At 40.6% G+C, this 24850-nt stretch overlaps 1 protein-coding gene across 1 annotated transcript in view; it reads right to left on the minus strand.

Moving 5' to 3' along the window:
• Positions 1-2478: 2478 nt before the first annotated feature.
• The window catches only part of LOC107119512 (calmodulin-lysine N-methyltransferase-like), a 76795-nt gene continuing 54423 nt past the window's right edge, over positions 2479-24850 (minus strand). Inside the window, exons 7-9 of the mRNA XM_015422000.1 lie at positions 22136-22199; positions 13423-13554; positions 2479-4805 (exon numbers count right to left, since the gene is read on the minus strand). Of these exons, the coding sequence (XP_015277486.1) occupies positions 4728-4805; positions 13423-13554; positions 22136-22199 (274 nt within the window). The 3' untranslated portion in view covers positions 2479-4727. The remainder of the gene's footprint in view (positions 4806-13422; positions 13555-22135; positions 22200-24850) is intronic.

The following is a 24850-nucleotide window of genomic DNA, read 5'->3' on the forward strand; positions in this document are numbered from 1 at the left end:
CACTCCCTATTTTGTTTGTTTTTGTTCAGGAATTTTCAGATATAACAATAGATCATGGTCTGCAAACCATGATTTGGCCAAAGCCCGGTTTATTGCTATGTATCATTAAACCGGAATATCAGACTTTGGTTTGAAGGTGGTTTGCAAATCTCAGTTTTGGAAAACTGCCTCTCATTCTGTTTGAATTACCAAGCTGTGGTTTGAGATGGCAGTCCATTCTTTTTGGAATAGCTTCAGAAATTCTGGTAATAGGTGTCCAAGGAGTGTAAGCCATATGCTGTATGCACAAAATATGGTTTGTCATTATATCAGAATGATACGTTTATCTTGGCTTTTAGATCAGTTGAGAATAGACTCTTGCAGGGGAAATGAACACAACATAGGGTATCCACCCATGTGCAATGATGTGACACTCAGGCAGTGGTCATGGTACTAAGAATGGGGAAAGGGGTTGGAATTCTGTATTTTTATATGTGAAATTGTTGGGTGTTACAAGTTAAAACACTTCAGTATTTACAGGGTTAATGATGTTTGTTAAGTCACATGTTTGTAACCAATCTGTTTAGACAATAGGATGCCCGGGAACTTTGGAGCTAGTTTGCTACTCTGATTGGAAACCAAGGTGTCAAGTATTAGCATTTTATGGTTTCTCTTCCCGTTCTTTGTTCTGACTAGAGAAGGAGACGCTATTCCGGCCCTTCCCGTTTTACCTTTAGCTGCAAGGATGTAGGCATATAAGCTCTTTGTTATTTTCATATCCTGTGTACCTTTTCCCCATGTTAGGTTTATAGTAAACTTTTATATTTTAATCACACCATGGACTCAGTCTCTTAATACTCTGCTGACTTACTCAAAAAGAATCCCAACAGAAATGCTAAACAGTATCCCTTTGCTGTCTAATTCTAATTATATTTACGTAGAATCAGGGCACAATGATTTCAGTGACATTTCCATAAAAATTGTTAGGATCAGGCTGTTGCTGTAGGGCACAATGATTTCAGTGACATTTCCATACAAGTAAAAATGGTTAGGATCAAGCTGTTGCTGTGGAAAGTCTCAACTGCTACAAAAACCCTACCAGATCAAATATGGAAGTCTCCCCTACTTTTGTGCATTCATCCAGCTTTAATGGAGAGATGAAATGTCATCACATATACAGCGGCTGAGTGGCGTGTGATATGGAGGGATTTCTCAGGCCAGAGTTGAATTAGCTTACGCTTTCCAGGCTTGTGTGCGCACGCATTGAATTAGCTTACGCTTTCCAGGCTTGTGCGCGCGCGTGTGTGTGTGAAACAACAGAGCTCAGAAACATTAACATTTATTTTGTTAGCTTCTGATTGGCTGCAAGTGGTCACATGGCAGCTTCCCAGCCCTATAAGAGCTTTCTGTGCTGTTCTCAGCCTTTTGGTCTTGGTAACCCAAGAACTTCTGCAATCTTCTTGGCTTATGATGCCAGCTTGCCATACTCTTTCTTCCTTTGCCCTGTCCTACCTCACCTTGTTTCCTTCCCTCCTCTCCCTCTGAATTGATTTTACTGGGATTTGCCCTTGCCTTCCAGCTCAAGGATCAACCCAGAGTATATGACTTCTCAGACTAAAAATCATCTTACTTCCCTTGCAAGCCCCTAACGGGAGCAGGATCTGCCAATAAAAAGGTTTTATCCCTTTCACGTTCATTTATGTGACCTCAAAACAAAAATCGGGGGACGCAGCACATGCACAGCACAAACAAACCCCCCCAGTAAATGAAGAGCAAGCTGAAGCCCTTGCTTTGTTCCTACATATGGCAACTGCAAACTCCCCACAGATGGCTTAATTTGCAACAGCGTTACTATCTCTAGTGCTTCATCCATGTTCCTCCTCCTTGCAGTAAGTTATTTCTTTCCCATAATTGTTTCAATATTTGATTGAAGAAAGTTTAACTTTGCAACCTTTCAGGAAGCGTCATTTTGTAATTATATGTGTGTCGATACTAGTTTCACAGTTAAAGATGTTGATATTTCTTTAGCTTTCTCTTGGCATTTCAGTTCCAATATTCATGTTTTAGCTTTTGGGGACACCAGTGTTATCCTTGCTGCACCTTATGACAAGAAGAGGGTCCTAAGCTGCCATTTCAATATGAATGAGGAGAATGACAGGCTCTCCCCTCGGCTGCTTGTAACCCTATGAGCAAACTTACATGAGTGCATTGTTTCCATTGGCTGCTAGCCCTTATGAAGTGCTTTACATTTTCAGAGTGCGTTTATGGCACCGGCTTATTAAGCAACTTTTATTCAAGGTATAGGCTAGTATGTACTATGTAATGTGTGTCTTAAACTCAAATGTTAAAAAGGCTCAAATGTAAGAAAGAAATTAAAATCAGGTGGGATATGTGCAGATCTATGTATACATTTATTATTAATACAGGTGCTTTCCTGATTTCCCATAAAAATTCTCCATGCTTTTAACTTTAAAAAACCTTTATTAGTGTTTGGGGGAGTATAAACACCGCCTAAATGTGTCCCAGTAATATACTGTAAACTTTATGCACACACACACACACACACTCAGAAGAATATCCCTGGAATAAAGCACAAAAAGACCACCTCTATAATTTTTCTTACAGTGGACATTGAAAAGAAGGAATGAAGCAAAATGTTTATTCACACAATGATTGTAAACAGCAAATGCTACAGTCGAAGGCCCCAGTCCTTTAATCAATTATATGCATGAGCAATTTTGCCTCACCATTCAGCCTCAATGCATAAATGTTTGCAGGATCGTGTTCTTAAGACCCCTTCAATTAAACCCTTACGGGATAATAGCCTGCATTTGAGACACCAGCTTGTACTGACATGACAGGCAGGGGAAAAGAAACAAACAACAATAATTAGTTGTTCATTTTGATATACTTGTTATCTCCTCAGAGGAATAAAGAGTGTACTAATAATTTCCAGGGTCATTAGATAAAAGTTGGCAAGTTCATCAATGTGTCCTGTTCCTAAACAAGTTTGCAGAGGCACAGAAGGCTTATACTTTCACCAATGTTTGTGGGTCCATTTTGAGATTTACACTAAACACGTATTGTGTTGGAATATGCTGTATCTACAAGACACATACTGAGGAGAGTTCCCTCTACAATAAACATCAGTTGTTCCTAAATTCTTGTAATTTCTTAGCAGAAATTCCACACAGTAAGAGTCTCAATGTGAAATCCATAAAATCCATAAAAGGAGATCTACCACTGAAATGCTAGGATAAATGGCTGGTTTGCATTGCCCCTGGTCTTTATCCAACACTGAGAATAGACTGCTGTTTTATCAAAAGAGGAATAAATTGCTGTTATTGTGATGTTAGCCCATCACTTGGCATTGCAATTCAGGTTTTTGTGAGAAAGAAATGTATGATCTAACTGCGACTTGACCCATGCCTTCTGAGATCCATATAGGTGCTCTAATGGAGCATAAAAAGTGTTGAATACAAGGACATGCAAACTGGTGGTGAAGAAATGCATCAGAGGAGAGCAGTGAAGGGAACAGGACTTTTGTGTACAACTCAATCTGTTAAATCAGAGAGGAAAAGCAACACTCCAAAGGTAAGTATTTTAATGTGTTTCATCAACCAGTTTCACAATGGACTGCATTTGTCTGTGATATCATCAGGATTCCTTTTTAAAAATATATTGGGTGGGGATAGGGTTTAGAATTTTTCAAATCCAGGTCGCCAGCATCTTAAATCATTGAGAGAACAAACCCAAACAGTTTTGTCCCATTTGTTACTATTGTTTCTGGTAAGTAAACATTCACCCATTATGTGAAGCACTGGTTAAAACAAGATGTTGGAACATTAATTTTGAGGGTGGGGGTTGTGTGCCTCCATGAGGGAAGAAAATCCCTCGCAATTGCAGTAGCACTGAGACTTTCTCAGGCAAAGATCTATTTTTAACAAGAGATCTGTGGAACAGTTGCAATTAGATTTCAGCACTGATAAAGGCTCACTTTTCATTCATAGCCACAGTGCTCTTCTTGTACCTAAACAGATAATAAGTACTCAGCACACTCCCCCTTCTTGACACAACACACTGAGACTAATCACACATAATTGGAGAGGAGGAGCAGAGGGCTGGCCAAGCCATTGTGTCCAGAGGACAAATGGTCAGTTTATGAGGCTTTGGTTTGAGGCAGTAATTTCTTATACATCTACAGGGTGAGAACAAAAAAAAAATCCCGTTGTCAAAAAACGTTAAGTAATCAAGCAAAGCAAGTTTGAAACGTTTTGCAAGGGGGGGAGGGAGGAAAAGCCATAAGGCAAATTTCGGGAATTGCAAAGGAGAGAGGGAAATAATGAAAATATAGCATGATCTGCATATAGAATGCAAAGAGATGTGTACAATGCCCCCAAATTATCAGCTTCTCTCTTTTTTTCACTTACTAGAACAAGAAATCCTCTAGCGTTTTACAGATGGTCAAACACAGCCACAAAACAGATGCATTCAAATGTAATCGCAGAAGCACTCTTTGTCAAGATGAAGCAACTGGGTGCATGATGGAAGTCTGGGGGGGGGAGAAATTGAGCTCTTAAAGGCTTCGTCGCATTGGACTGGCTTTTAAAGAAAAAACTAGGGAGGAAGTTCTAAGAATTATATATTTACTATACAGTTCCAGGGTTTCTTGTTTCAACAAACTGGGGTTGCTTTTTCATGTAGTTAACAATTTTTTCTTTGTAATCAAAATATATCTTCCACATATTTTATGCATGCTTGGTTAAAGTAAGAAGGAATGGGTAGTGGAGATTTTCATCATAAATCTCTCTTTCTTCTTTTTTCAACTGTGAATGACACAAAACAAAACAAAGAAAAGCACCATTAATACATTGTCATGGCAAGGACACAAAACAGTCTTAATTAAACTCTTGAAGGGAATAAATCGTATAAAAGATTAAATTGCTTGTAGCAACAGTTATAGTTAAGTGTCAGATAGTATACCACAATTAAGGGATGGTTAGTAGTTTTGTAAATTCATTTCTCTCCAGTTGTATAATATTCAAAGGGAATATGTGTGCAATACAGTGAATTAAAGTATATTCCAGTTAGGGTCTGGTTAAAATGTATGAATGCATGAAAGCTAAAACCCCGTATCCAAAGTGTAGGACTTCCAACATAGTAAATATTACATTAAAGATGGCCAGATGACTGTAATACTGAAACCATTCCGAAGGACCCTCTGGGGATTTCATATATTAATAAAATGAAATTCAATTCTTTTAATATAGAAGTATTTGAAGCCCATTCTTGGCTTCTAGAATTAAGGTTATATGAAACTCATCAATTGACACACAATATAAAATTAATTTTTTTAAAATTAAATATGCATTAAATAGAAAAATATAATTCATCCAAGAATTAAATTTGGAATGTATTTTCCTATTGGTATAAACTAGATTTAGGCAGCAATCCAAATCAGTTTGAAGTTTCCTGCATAATTAACATCCTTCACTGAAGCAATTTTCTTTGCAAAATAATGAAATATATAGATCAAGTGGAGAAAAAAACAAATATAAAACATACTAGGGAAGAGGTTAATAGGTGCTGATGTTTACTATTCAGATATGTTTCTTCCCTCCTCTGCGGTATGAGTTACAGATGTCAGCTGATCCGTGCCACAATAATTATTACTAATATGGTTGTTTTCCATGTCCTGTTCTTTGACTACCGAGTATAACCTACCATCTAGGAGCATGATGCCTTTCATTTTTTTCATAGCATTAATTTACTTTAAAATTCTAATCCACTTTACTAAAGATGTTCAAAATTAACCAAAGGAATGACAATCGGCACTTGTCATATCTTTCACTCTAGTACAGAGGAAATTCTGTCTGGATAAGATTATTCCTCAGCTTTAAAGGTACCACTCCGCATTTTAAGCTAGTAAACCAGATATCTGATGTTGTATCCCACAAACTCTTCTTTTCAAGAACCAGCACATTTTATTTTAAAATGACAAAAAAGGACCCCAAAACACCTTGAATATTTCTTGTGGATGAACATTTATGGGACTTATGCCAGAATAAACTATGGTCTTAAGGAGTGAAACCTTTTTTGTTTCTAGAATCTAACATTCCTACTTCCCCCCCTTTTTAATTTAGAAACATTTCCTAATTTAAAAAAATAAATACAAGTGGAATGAAACACTTCAATTAAAAGCTTTCCTCTATTGCACTTTGTAATCTGTTTGCTGGCATGGAAATGAAGAACCCATGTACATATGCATATTTTATTGGCGAAAGTTATTTTCTTGAAGAATAAACTGATGGGCATTCCTATTGTCAGCCCTAATGCTATGCTACAGTTTGGGTCGACTGCCACACTAACCCAACAAATGTACTGCAAACTCTCTAAAGTAAACCCATAGCAGAAATTGTTTTTGCTTAGGGCTGTGGCAGATCTGATATGCCCCCTTGCCTCTTTTAACCTGAATTCTCTAGTGACCTCTGGCGGCCAGCACAAAGTATCCATTACAGAATTTAAGCACAATCTCAGCTGCAGCCACACCATTCCAGATTAGCAGGGGGATGTTAAACAAATAAAGAAATGCCACAAAGCCATGTATTACTGCAACCTGTTATCCAGCTATAAGTGCATTGGAAACATAACATTATTGTACTCATATATGCATACAGATCCATTTGCAAACAGCGCATACATTCCAGACTGGAATATTATGCAGTGTTATTGCACACATCAAGCTTGCACTTCTGAGCCCAATTAATGATTGTTATTTTGTGAAATGAAAAAAAAAATCCCTCATAAACCTGCCTTTTGAAACCCATGAACATCGAAAAGCAAATTGTGAATAAAACAATTTTTCAATTTTGCAGGCAAGGGGGAGGGAGGAGAAGAGCGAGAGAGGCCTATGAGGACTGAAATAAATTATATGGCTGCTCTTAGTAGCATTATGCTTTACCTCCTAATTGGATGTAACACACTCAGACCCACGGGGTGAACAGCAGCAGCAGGAGAGGAATTCATACTGTTTACCCTTTACAGTAGCCACAATTATCAACAGCACACCGTACAGATTATAAGCACCAGCCACTCATAATGTGGCATTTCAAACAGATAAGGGGAAAGGCAATATGACCATTCTTTTGACATAACATCTAGAGCTCATATCATAGTTGTCCTTAACAAACAAACAAAATCACACACACACAACCACCACCCTAATTTATTTTAATATTATTAAAATATAAATCAGTCATGTGTGAATATTTATATATTTATTATTTCCATGGAGGAGGAACATGTTTCTTAGGCTTTAATGAAAAGTGTATACAGTTCAGCCTGCGCAAAAGTAGATTCAAATATATATTTGCAAAGAAAGCAAATCAAGCTTGTATATTTTGACAGAATAAAACAATTGTGTGCTTAATATTGAAGGTTTAGTGTATTATCAGCTGGGTAACATAAATGTAAAAAAGAGAGGAAAACAACAGTTACTATCAAGTGTGTGTGCGTGTGTGTTTAAAAAGAAACCACCACTATCACATTTTTAAAAATATATCCTAAACTTTCTGCTGCTTTACATCTGACCAAGGGCAATTCCATGATGTGGGTACGATTTTAAACAAAAGCCCTGGCATACAGTGTAGGAAGGCCCAGTTTTGATTACAGGCTTGCTTTTGAACGGAAATAAAATTTCACAGCTAACAATGAGAGGTGAAAAGTTTAAGAGGCAAAGCTGTTCCTCCTGATCACTGACTGTTAATCAGCTTCATGGGTGGTTGCCTAAATCTTTGGATTTTTTTTTTGTGTGTGTGTCTGTATGTGTGTGCTACTTGCACTACTGCCAAGACTGTAACTCATTTTTTCCCCTGTTGTTGGAGGTGGGGTGAACAACTCCCCATAGAAGGCAGCTGTGTATGAGTGACATGAGGCACTAATGCAGAGGGCAAAATTAAAATTCATGAATCTCTCCACAACCATTTGTGTAACAAGATTAAGACGGGACAGCAGAAAATAGCTGCATTATCAGGCTTCTTACAGTTCTCCAGCTGGTTACGCTCTATTCCAAAACAGTAGGGATAAGAGGATAACATGAAGCCGAAAGGAAAACGCCTCTCCTTCATTTGGGGAAGCAAACGCATCCCGGGAAGAGACGAGGTTTGGGAAACGACATATAGCATGAAAAAAAGAATTCCCGCTTAACGTGTAAACTTTTCATAGCAGGATTTGCAGCAACCACTAACCGAAAAAAAAAGTTAAAAGTTCCAGCAAGCCACAATGCTATTGTAATTTTTTGATTCTGAAAACTAGATCTATTTTTCTTGCAAAAAAAGAAGAAAAATAAGAGAATATATGTTAATTAGGAAAACATTAAATAATGAACTAACTTCGTCCAGGATGTTTTGAGGCAATATTGCAGGGGAAATAGACTCAATTAGATTTTTGCAGAGAAGGGCAGAGAGCATAATCACAGACTATGGGATTATTAAAAACAATGAATCTCTGTCATTAATTGCCAGACCCGCGGTGGAGACAGGGGTCCCCTGCTGCCAAGCCCCACCACGCCGGCACAGATTAGCTGGCCAGCAGGGGGGAACATACCCTGACAAAGTGGGAGATTCATCAGATATTCAGCAGTGTGTACATCACTGCCTATGTGAGCCGGAAGTGACATAATCACATCTGGTCATCGAGGTGATGCTCTGGTATTTGGGCAAAAACTCTATGGTAGAAGCCAAATTTACCATGGAGTTTTTGCCTAAATACCAGAGTGTTGCCCCAACATCCTGGAAGTGATGACACCACTTCTGGGTCATGTGGTCAGTGACATAGACACGACACTGCATGTTGGATGGGCCTCCCTGCTGCTCCTGGTAAGTACCCCCATCCCCTGTCAGTTGCCAGGAGGGACCTGGCAAACTTAGCCATTAGGCTGGTTTTCTGTGCATAATGTATAATGAGCTCTACTGTTTCCTGAAAGACTTATATCCTTGTTTCCTATAGGCAGTGAGCTAAAATGAGCCTCTGCCTGTGTGTTTTACAGGGCCATCCTAAGCAGATATACTTAGAATCTTACTCAGGCCTGTTCAATGGGGCTTATTTACAGCAAAGAGTTCTCAGGATTGCACTGTTAGTCTACTCTCTCAGCCACCATGTTTTCTCACAATATTACACATGCATATGCAGTATCACCAAGAAACCTATGTAGCTAAGGCCAGAAGCCTGGAAGTAGCAAGTATACCACAGAGGTGACAATCCCAGGAGGTAGGTCATCAGGTGAAATTGGTCCAACCATCTCTTTTATTGAACACCACTGACATATTTGAGAAGGAACAATTAAGCAAGCAGAAAGGACTAGATTATAAGCATGTAGTAGATAACTCAATGAAAATGTCTCGACAGTGTGCAATTGCAATAAAAAAGGCCAACACTATGCTGGGGATTATTAGGAAGGGAATTCAAAACAAATCAGCCAGTATCATAATGTCCCTGTATAAATCAATAGTGCAACCTCATTTGGAGTACTGTGTACAGTTCTGGTCACCACACCTCAAAAAGGATATTATAGCATTGGAAAAAGTACAGAAAAGGGAAACTAGAATGATAAAAGGATTGGAACACTTTCCCTATGAAGAAAGGTTAAAACACTTGGGGCTCTTTAGCTTGGAGAAACGATGGCCGAGGAGTGACATGATTGAGGTTTATAAGATTATGCATGGGAAAGAGCAGGTAGAGAAAGAAGTACTTTTCTCCCTTTCTCACAATATAAGAACTCGTGGGCACTCCATGAAATTGCTGAGCAGTCGGATTAGAACAGATAAAAGGAAGTACTTCTTAGCCCAAAGAGTGACATAACACATGGAATTCACTACCACAGGAGGTGGCGGCGGCTACAAGCATGGACAGCTTCAAGAGGGAATTAGATAAGCATACGGAGCAGAAGTCCATCAGTGGCTATTAGCCACAAGGTATGGACAGGAACTCTCAGTCTGGGGCAAGTGATGCTCTGTATTCTTGGTGCTTGGGGGGGGCAACAGTGGGAGGGCTTCTAGCGTCCTGGCCCCACTGCTGGACCTCCTGATGGCACCTGGTATTTTTGCCCACTGTGTGACAGAGTGTTGGACTAGATGGGCCATTGGCCTGATCCAACACTGGCTTCTCTTATGTATAAACCAAAATCTCAAGCTGAGAATTTAGTCCAATAGCTATAAGTTGATATCAAGAATGTATTTACAATGGCTGTCATACATTTTATTTATTTATTTATTTATTTTACAATATAGTCTGACTTTTTCACATGGATTTAAAGTGGATTACACATAGTGGCAATTTGAAATGCTAGGTAGTCGTGGCAAAGAAAAACTGGAACAGACCCGGAACGGCTTGGTTGCGGTATTCCCATTCACACCACAGCGAATGAAGCAGGAGGATACTATGGAGGAAGCGTATTCACACTGTTGGGCCACCCTGATGGGCTGTTAGCAGCTGTTTCCGCGCTGGGCTGCATGCACCCATGTGCATGGGCGCATGGGCACAGCAGCAAATAGGGTATGATCGCACAGGCCCCGATGGTGCCTGCCCGTGGAAACAGCCGGTGCTTATTATCAATTACTGGGGATTGTTCCCGCCTTAGCAGCGCTTGCGTTCACACTCAGGGACCTGGAATCAACCCGCTTTACACACGGTTTGCTACCACTTTCACCTGGTATCTTTTAAACTCGGGAGGGAAGCGGCACAGGACGGCTTGAGTACGGCTGGGGGACACCTGACAGATGTGCCTGTGTGAACCCGCCCCTTTAATCCGCTACTGAACCGCTACTGAAACGTTTGGCTGCTGGTCCAAACTGCCAGTCTGAACTCGGCCAGTGACTCAGTACAATCAACACAATGGGATATTCAATAATCAATGCATTAGGATATTAGAAGACTGGAACTCAAGGCAGATTGCAATTGGAAGATATTAAAACTTCAATGAACACAATAAATCGGATTGTAGTCCATCATCAAAACTAACAGCACAACATCCCACCATTACAACATCTCACTCCTGCAGAAAGTGATAATATCAACTGCAGAATGATAGCAGTGGAGGCCTTCTTCACATAGTCATTCCACCAAGTAAGAGGCTACCACTGAGAATCCTCAGGCACAGGCAGGCACAGATTTTACCAGCATGCAGGGTGGTACCTTCACAGTAAACCATTTACTCAAGTGGAGTTGCACAGACATAAATAAGGCTATTAAAAATCTTTCAAGTAATGCTGCTGCAGCTAAGCAAAACTATTTGATCCAATGGCTGAGCACATTAGCTGCTGCCACCACCACACCTCTTCGATTCAGCAGCACAATGAAAGTGGTAGCCCAAATGTCCACCAGTAAGCTGAGAAGAAGATGAGAGAACTGTCATGAGTCACTTTCCATCTAACACCAGAAGTAACATCAGGCTGTGGATCCCACAGAAACACTAATCTCACATATACCCATTCGGTCAGGAGAGTGTTTGAGAGTACCCTAGAGCCAGAGGTTACTTGGCCAGGAAGTCCCTTCAAAGCAGCAGCTGGAGCCCCTTCAATAGCCAAGTGCACCCCACAACCGTTGTTTTTCACTGAGGAAACTGGGCACTACAGTGACCCCAGTTACAGCACCATAAGAGATTCCAGAGTACTCTTACTCACTAGAGCAATACGACACAGGGTATAAACAAGCACAAACTAAAGCCCTAGAAAGGTGGTGAAAGTTCAAATCCTGGCTCTTGAAGAAGCTGCAAGGATTCAGCCAAGGGCAGAACCATGGATAAGCTTCTCCTGGTATACAGTACACAAGTCCTCTGCTGGTGCAATAGCTCCCTTGCTAGCTCGTAGCTCTCAGAATCTGGCTTGCTTGCAACTAGCTTTGGCTTGATACTGCCAATGAACTATCACTTGTTTGTGTCAAAATAAATTGCTCTGGTTTCCTGCTGTTGCAATATTAACCCTTTGCCTGACAGTGTCCAGCTAAGGTACCACCATCATATTAACCCAAGCTTGCTTATGTCCTACTTTATTGTTCCAGGCCAAGCCTAAGGAAGCTAAAGTTTTGACCCCATGGATTTTGGTCATGAATCAGAGTACAGCAACAGCAGCTGCTTTAGAGCTGCACTGTAGAAACAGAGTGAAGCTCTATGGCAGCTGTTTAAACTGCTTTACTCCTGTGCTGTTTTCAGTTCTCTGTATCAGGTGAATGTGCAAGTTAGTGTCTGCCATCCATCAGAGACTCTGAGACTCCGAGTGAAGGGCGGGGTATAGATCCAATATCTTCTTCTTCTTAATCCAGCACCATTAAAACACAGTACTCCTAAGAGAGTTGATTATCTCATCTCCTCTTCTGCCTTCTGGTTTAAGGGTGGAAGTCAGAAAGGGAGCCATAAAAGCAGCCACTCATATCATTTCTGTCTTTTCACAGTGCAGTGTGTTGAATTAGTACCAGGAATACCCGAGTAATACACAGAGTCAGAATACGCAGGTATCCCTGATGGGAACTGTGACTCAGTCTGATGGTTGTGCCACACAGGAACAGTTATGGGTTTTTGGAAACTTCATCCAACTCCCTGTCTCTCATGGAAACTGACAAGGGAAAAAGGAAGAAGGACAGGGATGGAAGTAGCTTTGGTGGAGCCCAGTTGTCAGGGTGAACTATCAGCCCAGCTGTACACAGTGAACTAAAAACCTCAAGTAATTATGGTTTTTGATCAGCAGGGCTAGAAAATAAGGGGGGAGAAATAAGGTAATTCCTAAAAGTTTTCTGTGAAACACCTTTTCTGTGTCCTATGTTACTCTACACCTGAATGTCATAAAAGAGGAGAGTGATAACGGTTGCTTTATGTAAGCAAGCTTAGAAATTGTACTCAGATAAGTGCCTTTGACCTAAATCATGTAGTGCCCAGATCCGACATATAACCCCACAAGTGTGAAATTCTGTGTGCGATTTAGCAGCTTGAAGCTGCCCACTGACCCAGCTATAAAAGAGTTAGATAAGGATTTAAAACCACGATATGATACAATTAGACATTCACCTCGTATTTATTTCCATATATTTTGGCATTTAACAGAGTTAACAGCTGCAAGATTTTTCGCTTAAAATGTATGTGCTTGCTTGCCATAGATGTGTATGTGATGAGCTAAATTAAACCTCTGAATGTTTTGAATTAGACCCCTTATGAATGAACAGATTAGTTCTGAGGAAATGGTAAACAGGAGAAGCTTCTATAAAGCTCTCCTAGACATGCAAAGATAAAGGATGGTTCTACCACGCAGAATAATCAGATACAAAAAAATAGCTATTTAGAAGCCGCATACCTAAGAGTACTTTAATCAAACATTTAGGTTACCTGCCAAAAGGACCATGATCTCTTCAAAATGCAATGCGGATTAAAGTGTTATCTAACATGAGCAGAAAACTAACCTTGGAGTGGGAGTTTGAAATGTGCTCATCATAATTTTCATGTCTTTGGATAGAGAAACCAGCTTTTTCAGCTAGATTGCAAAACTGGTTTAGAGTATTCCCTCTGAGTGGAGCAAATACCACTGCTTTTCCCTAGAATATTAAAAAGAAAATGTACACATTCATTTTAATATATATATATACATACATATATATATAAACTGTTCTAATGTAAACCAGATCAAAAATGAAAGACAACATTTATTGTTTTGTTGGGAAAATATTTATAACAGGAAAATGAATGGTTCAGACTATGCGGTTCTACGACAATGGAGGTTCAGATACACAGTTTCACAAACTTTTGCCCTTAAATATGATCAGAAATTTAGTTTAGTTTGTCTGTGCAAAAATAGTTATTTACATCAGATACACAAAAAACTGTCAAATTTTAAAGAAAATCTAGAAATATTTCATGCTTCATTTCCCTTAGGGTGGGGTTGCATATTGTCTGCTTCGTTTTTGGCATACTCTCAGGATGAACATTGGTCCCTCTAGGCCAATATTGCCTATTCCGACTGGTAGCAGCTCTCCATAGTTTCAGGCAGAGAGAATCATTTCTAACACCTCTGGTGCCTAAGATCCTTTACCTGGAGACACTGGAAACTGAAGCAACAACCTCCTACATGAAAAACATGTGCTCTGCCACCCAACTTCTACCATTCCTATAGATGAAGGTCCACAATGAAAACAGTTCTCTTATTAATTCAGCCTGCTCTTGGCTGTGTTCTAGAATACACAGAAAAAAAGCTATGTGTGACCTTTGCCAGACATGTGGCACTGGTACAGTTCAATAGTTGTCTACCAGTAAGTGACTGTAGAAGTTGGGCTGCAGTGGGGGAAAAAACCCTGTGTCGCCTTAGTCCTAGAGTTATCATAAGTACAAGATTAATTTATGTGGCAGTTAAATAGACACAAACTGGTTCACTTAGGCCCCGATCACACGCAGAGTTTGCCGCGGGAGAGCCACGAATGCCAGGTGGATTATATGGGCGCGATCGCACTGCCACATCTGGCAAGCGTGGCGCACCCGTGGCCAACCGGTATCGTCCAGCCGAAGATGTGGACTTTAAAAGTACCTTGGAAACCCCAGTAGTAAACGGTAGCGATGGGCTGCAGTCAGACGCTCTCTGTCTGATCACCCCAGCGCGCTCCTCTCAAGTCCCTGCTTCCTGGTTGGAGCGCACTGCAAACAACCACCCAAGGAAACAACGCCGTCACATCTGATTGCATTGGAGTGCGTCAGATTGTGATGGCACTAATAGCCACGCCTCCCCCCCCACGTTATCCAGCCCGTGTGACCGGGACCTTAGATAAGCTATGGGATCATCTAGAGCCTAGGAGGCTATTGCAATAACCATGCAAAGCCATAACCAGTGAATTACCAAGAAACAAAATACTGATATAAATCAAGTATTGAGGGGGAAATGCATTTAGTACTGCTGCTTTTCATGTATCACTTGGTGCAAACTCTCACTTCACATTCATCATAGGACACTCAATGTGTTTGGCTTTCTGCTTGCTTCTTTTCTATTTATAGAAGTCACTTTTTAACATTTCAGGCCACATTTATACTATGCTTAAAAATCAGTTTTAAACTAGTTTGGAGGTTCTCACCAGGAATCTAGACAATATTAGATTAGTAAGGATGCTGGAAGTTCTGTGTTGCACTTCATGCTTCATGCAATTAAATGGGCTCCAGGTCACAAAAGCTTATGGTGTTAGTCTTTAAGGTGCCACAAGGCTCCTTTCATTTCTTCTCATCTAGAATTCTCAGAATTCCTTATACAGAAGCTTGGCCATTTACATTTGTATTACAGATATGCCCTCTTCTGTCTCCACTTTCTGTCCCAGCTCAGGATGGGTTCAGTGAATAGAAATATTTTCCCCAAACCCTAGAGAAGAAGAAGTTGAATTTATACCCCACCCTCCATTCGGAGTCTCAGAGCAGCTTAAAAACTCCTTTCCCTTCCCCTCCCCACAACAGACACCCTGTGAGGTAGGTGGGGCTGAGAGAGCTCTGAGAGAACTGCCCTTTCAAGGACAGCTCTGACAGAACTATGGCTTGCTGTATAGAAATATTATTTCTAAATTCTCATGCCTTCTTCCTGTGATGACATTCTGTGTGTCTTTTTTCCTGCTACAGGCCAGATGGCCTAGTGTGATTTCTGTCACTTGACCAGATGGCTGAGCCACCAAATAGCCATGCCATATAATCATGCCAGATACCCACATTCCTTAACACCTCTCTGCTGAGGACCAGACTTGAAGGCTCCTATTGTATGGCCTACATGGGCCATGTCATGTACGCAATGGAGAAAGCTGGAAGTTGGATCACCTGACTGCAGGCAGGGCCTCTAACTTTTTAGCCAATCCCTACACACCTGATGTTGGCAGCGATGGCAACCAGAAATGGGGCACACCCCCCTGCCGCTCGTGATTGACTGATGATCACAGCTGATGGTGACTGGCATGGGGTATAACTCCATGGTTCTTTAGGGAAGAGCTCTCTTGCTCCTGCGATCCTGACTTTTGAAACAAAGAGCTTCTTTGTGAACTGATTGCCGGTTACCACCCTTCTGTTACTGTGGATCTGTATCTCTGAGAAGTCCTGGACTTCTCTTCAAAATCCCTTGGTGCCAACCAGTACTGTTATGCAATGGACACTCTTGGACTATCTGATGCTACACTTAACTCGATAACTATGATTATTATTAATGTGCAGTAAGGGCAAATAGCCATAGGTTGTTATTATTTTTGTATCCTCTATTAGTCTCTTGCTATGCTTTGCACTGAATAAAGATCATTCATAATTGTAATTGTCTCTGATGCAATAATTGAACTCCAGGGCTAAGTCTCGTGTCTAGGCGCTGACCACAGAGCTACCATTGTGAGAGTAATTGTGTGCACCTCTGAGTTAGAGTTTGTGATGTGTTAAATCCCAGATGCCAGCTAAGAGATTGAATCTCTGCTCTTAGGCTGGGTGGGAATCCCTTGGAAGAGATTCTGGTAGCAAACTGTTGTGAATCCTAGAGAGAGTACAGACTGTCTCGTGGATTTTGTTTCATGTGCTGAAATATAGGATTCCCTCTCATCCCTGGACTGGGCTGAGTGGGTTTAATCCTGTACACTTGCCCAAGGTCATCCAGCAGCTGCAAGTGGAGGAGTGGGGAATCAAACCTGGTTCTCCCATATTAGAGTCCGCGCACATATGACGCCATCGTACGTTGATTCTTGCTCTCCAGGGTCCAGATGGAGATCTTTCACATCACCTACTACCTGGACTAGAGATGCCAAGGACTGAGTGCTTGTCTGTCTGCCAAGAGACTCTTGTCATGGGGCAGAGCTGCTACCAACTACTCTGCCCCGTCCCCTCCTTGTACATTATTTTGTTGATGGCAGAGGGTAGATTTGTTGTTAATTTGGTTTAAATATTTTTAGTTTTCTGTTGTGTGTGTGTGGGGGAGTAATATTGTAAGTGACTTTGAGACCACACTGAGTGGAGAAAAGGGGATTAAAGTACCCCAAACAAAAACAAAACTAGGATCATCTGCATTGAACGCAGATACTCTACCAATGAGCCATGGCACTGCCCCACCAAATATAGAATGGCTTTTTACAATCCCAGTTCTTCAGTTTGGGAATCCTACCACACTTCCGATGACATCATCAGGAGTCCAATGAGGCTTCTGAAGGCAAACCACAATTTCTCAGTTCTACTAACCTGGCATGGAGCACTGTTGATAGCAGGAGAGAGAAAGGAAACACTGGTGTGTTCCCTGGGAGCCCACCCTTCTTGGTGCATAGAATGCCACCATCACTGTGTATATATCTGGCAAAGGGATCCTGGGAAATAAATTTTCTCAAAGTGCCATAATCATATGGACTTCTCAGCACTTGTTTCCCCTGCAATGTGCAGCCCCAGGTGGCATGGGCTAGAGGGTATACTTTGAGGAGATCCGAGAGTACCCTCTAAAATACAGACTTGGCTAGTGGTAACCTTTATGTCTGCTGATTGGTAGTGTCCACACCGAGCTTCTCTTGCTTTTTTGTGGATTGGTAGTGTCCAGCAGAGTTCTGTGGATGGAATTAAACTTTTGTGCCCTCCCCATGAAATGCTACTCATGGGAGACAGGAACTGGCAATTAAACACACCCTATTCCACTGACAGATAAGCTTTCTGTCAATGGATAACTACCTTTGGATGAAACCCTAGGTTCTAATCTGTATTACTACTAGTACTGTAAGAACAAAACAGTTCCCTGGTACAGCTACCCTCTTGCGGAACTGTATATTATCTCTAAGATATATTTCTGTCTAAAAAGGAATGGAAGCATTTTGCTCCATAAATAGCATCACCCCACTCTTCCTGAGAAGAGAGCACAATACACATTAGATCATCTGCACTCAGAGAAAAGGCAGTAATGCAAAGGGTGCTAAAAATGAATATGATGGCAAAATGAAACTCAGACTGGGAAAATACAAACATTAATTATCTAGGAAGAAAGATGGTTAGAAACACATACAAGGACAATGCTGGAAAACTCAAAATGTGTGGAGACCTAGATGCAACTATGTAATATAAATTATGTATGAGCTTACAATACAGTACAGCTAATGTGTTTTAGTTACATTCTTCAAGACATGGAAACAACAACTTGTGAAGCACAGAGGTCAACATCTCATTCAAGATACAGTAAACAGAAAACCACTTTATCATCTTGTCCCTTTTTGGGCCTCACATCATCTTTGCTCAGGAAATATAAGGGAGTATAAGTGGTCCTGCCAGGGCTCAGATGCCAGCCAAGCAAACCACACTGGGATTGCATTTCCAGTCATGTTCATGGCATAGAACAGTTCAGGATCTAATGCAAAGGTTCCATAAGGGCTTACTGTTCAGAGAATCAACAAAGTTCATTGCTTTCCAAAGTTCACTAGTCAGGGTACCAAACTTTGCAATGCAGGGCATGTTGAAAATAAGTTCCCATCTACAGTATATCTTTATATTGCTTCTTCTCCCAAAGAATCCTGGAAATTGTAGTACTAAGAAGTGTCCCTTGGAGGAACTTTGACATAGACTAAGTCTACAGTATGGACACCCCACAAGTGTTTCAGGGATTAATCATACAGAGAAGTCACACAAGGGGGGGAAATGAAGCAAACTAAGGCAGAAATGGAGGAGGAGGAGGAGATTGGATCTATACCCTGTCCTTCACTCGGAGTCCCAGAGTGGCTTACAATCTCCTTCCCTTCCCCTCCCCACAACAGACACTCTGTGAGGTAGGTGGGCCTGAGAGAGTTATGAGACAATTGCTCTTGAGAGAACAGTTCTGAGAGAACTTGTGACTGACCCAAGGTCACCCAGCAACTGCATGTGGAGGAGTGGGGAATCAAACCCAGTTCTCCAGATTAAAGTCTGCCACTCTTAACCACTACACCAAACTGGCCACATGATGGTTAGTTTTTAAGGTGTATTTGCATCCAATAGTCCCCCTTGCCCCCAGTCCTTTTTTTAAAAAGTCATTAACTTTTTATTAATTTTTCATTATTCATTACAATCCATTAAACTTCATAGAACAACAGTTTTCACTATTTCAAAATTCAAACATCAGAGAAGATTATTACTAAAACAGCAGGGGTTGATGGTAAAAATACAACTTTTTTGGAAAACATAAAACAGTAACTTTTTTGTGCACAAACAATTCGTTGAAATATTGGTAACTGAAAGTCATCCCAGGTTGGCCATGTGAGGTGTGAAATTTAGCCTAGTGTTACACAACCAGCGTATTGAAGGTGTAAGGTGATTGGGGAATGTGTTGTTTAAGTGTAGAGTAATTTAAGGTAAATCTATTTATGTGGTTGAATGTCTTTCTTGGTGATCCATTCAAAAAAAGAAAACCATTTCGCATAAAAGGAAGTCTTCTTGGGAAACCGATCTACGCATTGGATGTGGTCTGTAATTTTCTCTATTATAAAGAGATCCCAGACTTTTGAGAACCAGTGTTCAATCGTAGCGGCGAGATGGGACTTCCATCTGGAGGCAATGCAGGATCGTGCTGCAACTATCAAGCTCAGTATGAGGTCTTGTCGAATTGATGGGATTTGGAGGTCTTGCCAGATGTTAAGAAAGAGTATTTCTGGTTTTAGTGCTACGTCATAACCAGTAATGATTTTGATTTGTCCAAGAACTTCTTGCCAAAAAGGGTTAATAGTTGGGCATTCCCACCAGCAATGGGTGTAGGATCCAATATTACCACAATTCCTCCAGCAAGTTTCTGGGGGGTCAGGTACCAGCGAGTGATAATTTTATATCATTGCAGTTGCATACTGATGATTGGCAATGGGAGTGTGGGTGAGGATCAGACTTGATCCCAGAGTTTATCCGTAATCATGCAACCGCATTCCGATTGCCATTTGTTTTTGTAGGGTAGGTCTGTGGTGCTGTGAAGACAAATCAGGATGTTGTAAGCCTTGGAAATTAGCCCTTTAGATGTATTTCCAGTAGAATGTAGTATGTTTTCAAATATAGATTTAGTAGATTTTTGAGGAGAGATAATTTTAAGAGTAGACAGTACATGATTGAGTTGCATATAGAAGAACCATGGGATGGGGGAATATAACTTTTGTTCTAAGATTTGCTTCGGAAGAAGGCCTTCTGGGCTCATAATATCTGTGATGCGCGTCAGACATGCGTTTCTGAATTTCTGAGCCATAGCGATATCGTTCCCTGGCGGAAACCAGCTCTGAAATAAGAATGCAGATTTGCTTAGAGTTTTTCGGAAGAAGGCTGTGTCTGAGAGCATCCCAGGTTCGGAGTATGGCTGACACGAAGACATTAGAGTGGATTGATTTAGGCCGAGATTGAGGTTCATTCCAGATCATTTTCTGGATAATTTTGGGATATAGCAGTGGAAAAAGTGGTTGGGCCCAGGTAGCTTTGTCACCATAACATAGCAATGTTATTACTGAGACAAGCATAGTAGATTTGTAGTATAGTGATAGATCTAGGTAGTTGAATTCACCCTGAGCTTGTCTTCTTCTAAGGATTTTGAAGCTTGTCCTCTTGCCCCCAGTCCTACCAAAACCAGCAGTGTGCTGGTCTGCGCTTTTCAGTTTAACCAGGTGAACTGGATTCATACCTATCGTGGGTTTACAACTATGGGAAGCTAGGAGCATTGCTGGCTGAGATTATCAATGTCATTCTTCAACAAAAGACATCACCTTTCCTAACTATTTCATCAAAGAAGCTGGGCTGATGCAGGAGGGAGAAGAGGGTGATTTCACCTTTCCTCCCTTAGTACAACCCCAATCCCAGGTGACTTTTAGTCCACATGGGTCCCAGGAACCTAGGAATCAATTTTCTGAGGACTGGAAAGGACTGCTGCAGGGAGGGGATCGAGATCTATATCCATCATACCACCTGTTGATGGATTGTTATATGCAGTCCACTATATTGTTTTAAAGTTATATTGGTTGTTGTTGTTGTTCAGTCGCACTGTTGAGTCCGACTTTTCACGACCCCATGGACCATTTCATACCAGGCCTTCCTGTCTTCCGCTGTCCTATGGAGTTTGCTCAATTTCGTGTTCGTTTCATTGATAACACTGTCTAACCATCTCATCCTTTGCTGTCCCCTTCTTCTTTTATCTTCAGTCTTTCCCAGCATCAGGGTCTTCTCCAGTGAGTGCTCCCTTCTCATTTGGTGGCCAAAGTATTTGAGCTTCAGCTTCAGTATCTGGCCTTCCAGGGAACAGTCAGGGTTGATTTCTTTTGGAATTGACTGATTTGATCTCTTTGCAGTCCAAGGAACTTTCAAGAGTCTTCTCCAGCACCATCATTCGAAATATTGCTTTTATTGATAATCTATGTGTGTTATTGATGTTGTATTGTTTTAGCTTTGTTGCACACTGCTTTGAAATGTTAAAAAAATCTTAGAAACTGGTAAACAAACAAATAAATATGGGAATATGCCCAATTAATAAGCCCCAACAGGAATTAATTCCAAATCATCATACATAGGACTGGGCTGCAAATATTGCATATAATATACCCAGTTCTGGCATATATAAATGCAGAACTGGTTTTATATGTTTTGTAGAATTTATTGTGTACTGTGGTTTGTAATTTGTAAGCACTTGGCTTACTGCATTAGAAAAGAGAGAGGGAGAAGGAAAAACAAAACAACCAGAGTTTTAGGCTATGGATCAATCTAAGGGTTTTATTCATTTAATATAAGCAGCACTGAAAGGAATTAAAAAAATAGCACTTTATAATAAATAAATACACAATGACAAAGGTTACCATTGATGGGATTACAAATGACAGAAGCCAACATAAAAACTTTCAATATCAGAATTTTACTTTAATATGAAGACATTGTTATCAAAGGAAAATACTCAAGAAACGCTTTGATAAAAATAATCTCACACTATCTTTGAAGCGGTTTCATTTATTTTACTACCCACTGTGTTCCTTATCAGAAGGCCAAGTATAAGAAGTTTCCCAGTTTATGATTAGGAAGGAATCTGATAGATTAGAAGACTCAATTGAAGTTGGACATAATAAGTATTAAAGTATTACATGACATTAATCCTGCCATTCCATTACTCTCTCAATCATTGTGCACAGACTAATTATTCTGAAGCCCGTGTTCAGGAGAAAATAGAAACATACTTACACTGGGCTGGAGTAATCTCTTTATTGCATCCACAAGGCTAGCTCTGTACTGGTCCAGAAACAGGCTGACATTGAGAAGAGAAGAGAATCCAGATTAAAAAGGGGTTTCAGTTCTAATGATACTAATGCAGATAAGTACAAGGCTAATTACATATGTTTACACTTTGCTGTGAAGGAGACATTGAGGTCTAAATTCCTTCATGTTCATGCACTTGTTTAACAAACAAAGACCAAACTGTGTAGCATGTAACCATTTGTTTTAATCTCACGCCTCAGCCAGAAATGTTTCTCTATGGAATAAGAATGATTAGCCAGTGATTAGTGGCTTTTATCTAGATAGCTGGGATTTCAGAAATAGGATCGATACTATAATGTAATGTAAAAGCAATAGGCTGGCACAGACCAACATACTAACTCTCATGAAAAACCTTTACTTGGGGCGGTCATTTTTTAAATACCTGCCTCCTCTGCTATTTCTTGTTCCCTGGTACAACCAGAGAATCCACATTTGGGTATTAAGGTGAGAAAACTTGGGGCTGGATCCAGCCAGCCTTTTCACTCTGTGTCATCCAGTTCTCCTTACTACAGCCACTGTTCCACACAGCTTCTGTATGGACAAATACTCTGACCCGATCACAGTGTTTTCTGAGTTCAAAGAGGACCTCTTCGTCCTCTTTGTCTCCTCCCACCTATCCCTTCTGGTGCCAGTGTTTTCTGAGTTCAAAGAGGACCTCTTCGTCCTTTGAACACAGCTCTTTGTCTCCTCCCACCTATCTCTTCTGGTGTGACTCAGCTTTTAAAATGAGACACTATTCATTCAGCACTAAAACAAAGAAGGCAGTTGATGCATCTATAGGACTGACTGTTGAAACAGCTACCCTGGTGCAGAATGTGTGAAAATCTGAGCAGACTGACTGTTGAAACAGCTACCCTGGTGGATGTGCAGAATGTGTGAAAATCTGAGCAAAAGCAGCAAGAAAGATAGTGTACATGTGAGTGTGCATGTACATGTGTGGAAGGGCAGCATCTGGAGAAGATATACCAGTTGTCCACCTAAACTGTAGAGCAGGCATGATGGAAAAGGCAATTTTTAATTTAAAAACTCCCACCCTCAGCTGAATCCCATATTCTTTACACCCATTGTCTATGAACTAATACAAGCATCTCTACAGCATGAATACATGCTTATATTTTATAAGCTATCATGTCTGATCTTTTTATTTTGCATGTAATGTGGCAGCCAAGTATCACAGTTTCATAGCTGGTGCTTCAGACATGATTTCCAGTCGTTCACTGTTCACCGTCATTTACAGTTTTGCACAGCTTCAATAAACAGCAAAGCTGTCATGCGCTAAAACACATTTATTAGGGAGGAAATGTCCTTCCTTCCACACCATCAGATTTCCTTGAAAATGAGTGGAAGCAACTAGATCGCAAATGAACGATGCTATTTCTCAAAACTCAGTGAGCTCTCATGCACATTGTTGGTGTGGTCTGTTGTATGTACTTGGACAATATGCAGTTAGTGCTGATTTCACTGTGAGCTTTGAAAGGAATTCAGATGTGGGCTTGTACAATTCATGGGTGCCAGGCTTCAAGCTATACCTCTCTGTAAATGGATGGACTGATGCCTGAAATAAATGTATACCTGCAAACTGCACAAAAATCAAAGAGACAGAGATACGTTTCTTGGGTAAAATCCAATTGATTTCCCCCATCCCCACAAATTTATCTTTGCTATTCAGATGGCTTTGTTCTTTTAAAAGCTGGATGCCATCAGCTTTTTTTATGTTTGCAGTATCTTTGAAGCAGAACCTTCAGTCTATTGTATTGTAGCATCATTGTACTCTTATAAACCTCTTCAGTTGCTGCTATCACAACCATAAAAGCACTTATGATCCCAGTATCCTGCATGTCATGTGGAAGCCACATATTTAATGTATTGCTATGGACAACTGTTTATAAGGCACAAAACACCAGAATAATTTGCCATGGATTGCTGGATCTTGTGATGGGATGCACAGAGGCAGAGGCTTACAGGTGGGGCCAGGATCCCAACGTTGGCTTATAGTTACCTTTGGAAATGCTGATTGACCTAGTTTAAACACAAAAGGGCTGCTGAGCCAGTATGAAGGGCATCAGGCAAAGCAAAATCCCCTGTCCCCTCTACACAGGTTCTGGTGAACTTTTATGGCTCATAGGAGCTGCAAAGAGTAGTGTAAACCCAAGTGTGCCATGAACAAAAGAGGAAAGAAATGGGGCACCTTGGTAAGCAGAAGGCAGGGGGCCACCTCTTTGCCCATTTGAATGGCACATAATCATGGTTCAGCTCCAGTGACCTGTTAGTCAGGGTTTGAGCTGCTGTCAAAGAAGTCCCATGTCTTTCCCTGTTTGCTCTATTTTCAAGTGAACATGTGGACTTGCCCTAAAGGTTAGTCTTCCTTTCACCCTACTCTGCATTTTTTCACTGATGCCTCCAGTCTCTAAACACACAACATACTTGTATTAAAATAACTTTCTTAATCTTTATATTAATGTTGCCTGGCGCTTGCTCTACAACCATCTATTTGGGAATTTTTTTCACAAACACATGATATTTTAATAGTAAAAAAAACTTCACCAATTCCCAGTGGTAAACTAATGACCAGCTATTTCAGCTTGCCTCTTATTTTATAATCAAACTGATACATTACATTGAGATACGTAGTAATACACT

Source organism: Gekko japonicus, unplaced genomic scaffold, assembly GCF_001447785.1.
Source record: "Gekko japonicus isolate JY-2015 unplaced genomic scaffold, Gekko_japonicus_V1.1 scaffold128, whole genome shotgun sequence".
Lineage (NCBI taxonomy): Eukaryota > Metazoa > Chordata > Lepidosauria > Squamata > Gekkonidae > Gekko > Gekko japonicus.